Source organism: Nannospalax galili, unplaced genomic scaffold (genome assembly GCF_000622305.1).
Source record: "Nannospalax galili isolate Female #2095 unplaced genomic scaffold, S.galili_v1.0 scaffold441, whole genome shotgun sequence".
Taxonomy (NCBI): Eukaryota; Metazoa; Chordata; class Mammalia; order Rodentia; family Spalacidae; genus Nannospalax; species Nannospalax galili.
In genome coordinates, this window is record NW_008348089.1 from 7776383 (window position 1) to 7780774 (window position 4392).

Here is a 4392-nt window from a genome sequence, read left to right on the forward strand (position 1 = left end):
TCAAACAGTATACAGATTGGAAAGCTTAGCTAATTTTCCTCATATTATAAAAAGACTTATCTTCAGATGTTCACAGTCAATATTTGTTATTATACACTTTTGAATACTTTTAGTATCTGTTCTAGGAATAAGTCGAATTTGTTTCAATTTTTCACATTAAGGTTTTTTTACAAACTACTAATGTTTTGTAGTAGTTGCATTTTTATTTCAGTAAGTGTAGAAATTAGAACAGTGTTTTTGCTAATAGTGATTTTTTTTCTATTTTCAATATAAATCAGAGATTTTAGTAGAAATACCAGCATGCCATAGACTGAATACAAAACGACTCATGTGTGGTGATAATGTATGTGTATAAGCAACAACATGTTAAATAACCCCAGTAGATATTAGTTCCCCTGAACTAGGGGTTCAGGCCATCTGTGAGCTTTGCTTCTTTCTTTCAACTTGAAATGGCCTTTTATTTACAGAAGATCCAACAGTTTTTAATAGCAAATTCCTAAAGTTAATTCTTTAATCCTTGCTTTTACTTCGTGGTCTTTCAGGAAAAAAACAAAAAACAAAACAAAAAACCACCCAAGTAAGCTACGTCACAGACAGACACACTGGAATACCACACCTGGACACATGGACCCTTTTAATCCAGCACAGAAGACGGGGCTGGGCGCACACAGCAGTTGGGGCGCCGGAAGTTCTGCAGCATCGACTGCAGAACGCCCTGTTGCCTTCCTCTGAGCTTCTTATTTGAGGAAGTGTCTGAGGAAATCGATCTTCGGGACTGGCCACTTTGTGTTTTAACTAATTTCTCGTGTTCCCTGATTTGTCTTTGTAAATGGTTCTGGATGGCAATTCCCAGGGACTCCGGGTCTAAGGAGGCGCCGTACACCTCCCAGGTCATGCCCTGCTCATCCCACAGGACGTCCCGTACTCTCTTGGACTGTTTGAGCTGCAGCTTCGAGTCTGCGCTCAGCTGCTTCTTCTTCTCTCCGGGTGTGAGCCCCACCTGGGCAGCTGCCGTCACGTTGAGCTCCTTGAGGAACTCACTGACGCGGCTGCCCCGCCTGGGGCTGGCCTTGACCGACCGAGAAGGGGTCCTCTTGCCAGAGCCTGGGCTGGAGTCACCCATGCCGTCGGAAGGCAGGCTCAGGCTTGTGGCTGTCTTGGACTGTCTGTTTTCTTCCAAGATGCTCTCCTGGCTCTTTCTCCCTGGGGAAGGTGCGGGATTGGCCGCAGGTCCTGTGCCACGGTTTTCTTGAGATTTAGGATTGAGCAGAAGGGTTTTGCCATCCGGTGTTTCAGTTGCAGCGGACTCCTGCTCTTTGACTATCTGAGGAGAAGCGGGCTTCCTCTCCTTTGCATCCCGCTTATCAATGGGGTCCATGTTCACTGGCTGGTCATCTTTCCTGGCATGGCCACAGGAGTCTGGAAGTTTGCATTTTGGCTCTGTCTTGTGGTCATTTGTGGTTTTCACTACGTGTTCGCGTGGCTTGGGTACAGAGTTGCCCAACCCATGACTTACTGCACTCTGAGAAATCTGGCCGACGGGGCTAGCTTTCTGGGAACCAGAATTAGTACCTGCAGGTTGACAAGAGGCTGGCTCTTCCCATGCTGAAGACTGCCCATCTTCAGGTGCGTCCTGGTGAGGACTGGAGGCCACGTTGATCAAAGGAGTTTTAAGGGCTTCCCCTGGTAGACTCCCGGGGCTGCATTCCCGTTGGAAAGCTGTAGCAACAGCAGCAGCTGCCTGGATCTGCACCTGTGGCACAATGTCCTGGCAGCTCCCTGACTCCCGAAGGTCCATCCTGCTGTTAGAGAGCTCCACTGTGGGGACCCTACTGCCACTACCATGGCAAATGACACACAGTTGCTCTTGCTCCAGACACTCAGGAGCAGGGCTTTCCCTCAGGAATGCAGCGAGGATGCTGGGGCTGGTGGAAACCGACCTGCTCTCCACACTGGCCACTGCTTGCACCTCCGCATCTTGGCGAGCCCTGCCAGGGACTTTCTTGGCCTCACTTTCAGATTGGTAGGTCATAGTACTGGCCTCTTTGAACCTGGACACCTGATGTGCTGGCACCAGCACCTTCTCTGGATCTGTAGGGCATGCAGATCCTCTGCTAGTGAGGTGAGAAGGCTGAGGTGTTTCAGATGGGACAACTTTGGTGTCCAGGATAGAGGCAGAGGATGGTTTTTTCTCTGAGCACCCTCCTTTTGCTGGAGGGTCACAGGACCTCACCACCGTGTTACTGACGGCTTGCTGCCTTTCCCCTTCAAGTCTTTCTGCAGAAGGGCATATGTGACCGAGCACCTCGGCTGCCATATCTGGAGTCTTTACCATTCCCTCAACTTTTTCCTGAGTCGGAAAATCACAGAACACTTGATTTTGGCCACTGCAACAGGTCAGCCCAGGAGGGCAACTTGTTGACTGCTCAAATTGCTGTTCGCTGTTTGAGGTTCTCTGTGATTCTGCCAAGGAATCTTCAGGGACTGAACAGGTGCCACTATTCGGCAGGTGACCTGTGATGGCCTGATGGGAATGCTGACTGGCCGGCATTACAAACAATGCAGGTGTAAGGTCCTTTCCTGCAGGACTTAGGACTAACACTGTAGGCTCCTTGCTTTCTGGTGGCTGGGGGTCATCATGAGTGCTGTGTGGGGGAGAGACCTCCACTACATTGAGGTCACCAGGAAATGACATGTCTGGCTGACTGGTCTCATGCTCACGAACTTGCATCAGGCCCTCAGCTGCTGCACTGGGCCTGAGGCATGGTTCAGCAGGGGCATCTCCAATGCTACTGGCATTCTTACTGGGCTGAGCTGGTTGGCACTTTGGTGAGATCCTCTGCAGCTCTCCCTGAGCCTCTTCCTCTCCAGAAGCTGCAACGATGGAAGCATCTGTCCCCCTCAGAGGGTCAGGTACAGTGCCCATGGAACTGCTCTCCAAGAACACGCCACAGCTGTCTGGAGTATGTTTCCCACTGGGAAGCAGCCGGAGCTCAGAGGGAAGATGCAGTCAGGGAAAGTCCTCTGAAGAACTGGCCTGGAGAATCAAGCAAACAGGACCATAAATAAGGCACCCAATTTCAGGCTGGAAAAAAACAAAAACAAAAACAAAAACAAAAACAAACAAACAAACAAACCATGGAACTGCCACTTTTATAAGATCACCTAAGTACATTAAAATGTTTTTTCTGGCCCTCAACTCCCTCTGCCTCCATGGGCCTGCAGGACCCGCAGGCCTCTCTCCAAACTGCAGGCCTCTCTCTGGGGTAAGTCCATCGTGCCCTCGGTGCCTTGACTCCCCCAGCCACATTCACCCTCCCATCTCCCCACCAGGTCTCTCCTCCTACCTGGGTTCTGTCCCATTCCTTGTCTTGGGGTCCCAGACACCTGGGGAACCAATACTTCTTCCTGATCCTTTCTATCCAGACCAACGCAGGGCTTTCTCTGGTCCCCAGGAGCACTTCTTCTGGGCCTGGCCCTGCCCTCACCTCCCTCTGCTTCGATGGGCCTGCAGGAACCACAGGCCTCTCTCCAATCCCCAGGCCTCTCTCCATGGTAAGTCCCTGAGCCCTTGGCACTTTGACTCCCCCAGCCTCATTCACCCTCCCTTCTCCCCCGCCGGTCTCTCCTCCTATCCTGGTTCCTGTCCCATTCCTTGTCTTGGTGCCCCAGACACCCAGGGAAACACCACTGCTTCCTGATCCTTTGTATCCAGACCAACTCAGTGCCTTCTTGGGTCCGCAGGAGCACTTTGGGCCTGGCCCGGCCCTCACCTCCCTCTGCTTCCTTGGGCCTGCACCACCCACCAGCCTCTTTCCAGGACTGTGGTGGGGCGTTGCACCACTGACCTTTCCGACCTTCCCTCTTCCTAATCCTTTGCATCCAGATCAACCCAGCTCCTCAGTGCAGTCCCCAGGAGCTCTTGGGGCCTCTAACCTCCCCATCTGCCTTTACATCTCTGGGTGGCTCGGCCACCAGCTGCCCTAGACCAGCATATTTCCTGGACCCAGCTCCCAGGCCAGTCCAACCCCCCAAATTCCTGAGGCAAAAATCTTGCTGGAGGGATCCAGACCTTAGGAGAAAGCCTGAGAGCATCTGATCCTCATCTGACTTGGCCCTCTGTGAGAACTCGTGAAGACAAGAGAAATCTGGCCACTCCAATATAAAATCAAAAGAGAGAACTGGAACCTAAGACAAACCAGCTTTTCATGCCCAAAAAGCAAACCACAAAGACATACAAAATTCACAAAAAAAAGCAGACCTAAACTTGAAGGCTTGAGCCTCACACAAGAATCAGAAACTACAAAAGAAATCCACATGTCAAAATCACAGAGAAAAAAATAATAACATGAAAAACCAAAATAACATATCCCCACCAAATACCAATAGTCC

The 4392-nt window shown here is 50.8% G+C and overlaps 1 protein-coding gene across 1 annotated transcript in view; it reads right to left on the bottom strand.

The window, feature by feature from the left end:
- Positions 1 to 73: 73 nt before the first annotated feature.
- The window catches only part of Gprin3 (GPRIN family member 3), an 85208-nt gene continuing 80889 nt past the window's right edge, over positions 74 to 4392 (bottom strand). Inside the window, exon 2 of the mRNA XM_008844630.2 lies at positions 74 to 3037. Coding sequence (XP_008842852.1) covers positions 635 to 2926 — 2292 coding nt within the window. The 5' untranslated portion in view covers positions 2927 to 3037 and the 3' untranslated portion in view covers positions 74 to 634. The remainder of the gene's footprint in view (positions 3038 to 4392) is intronic.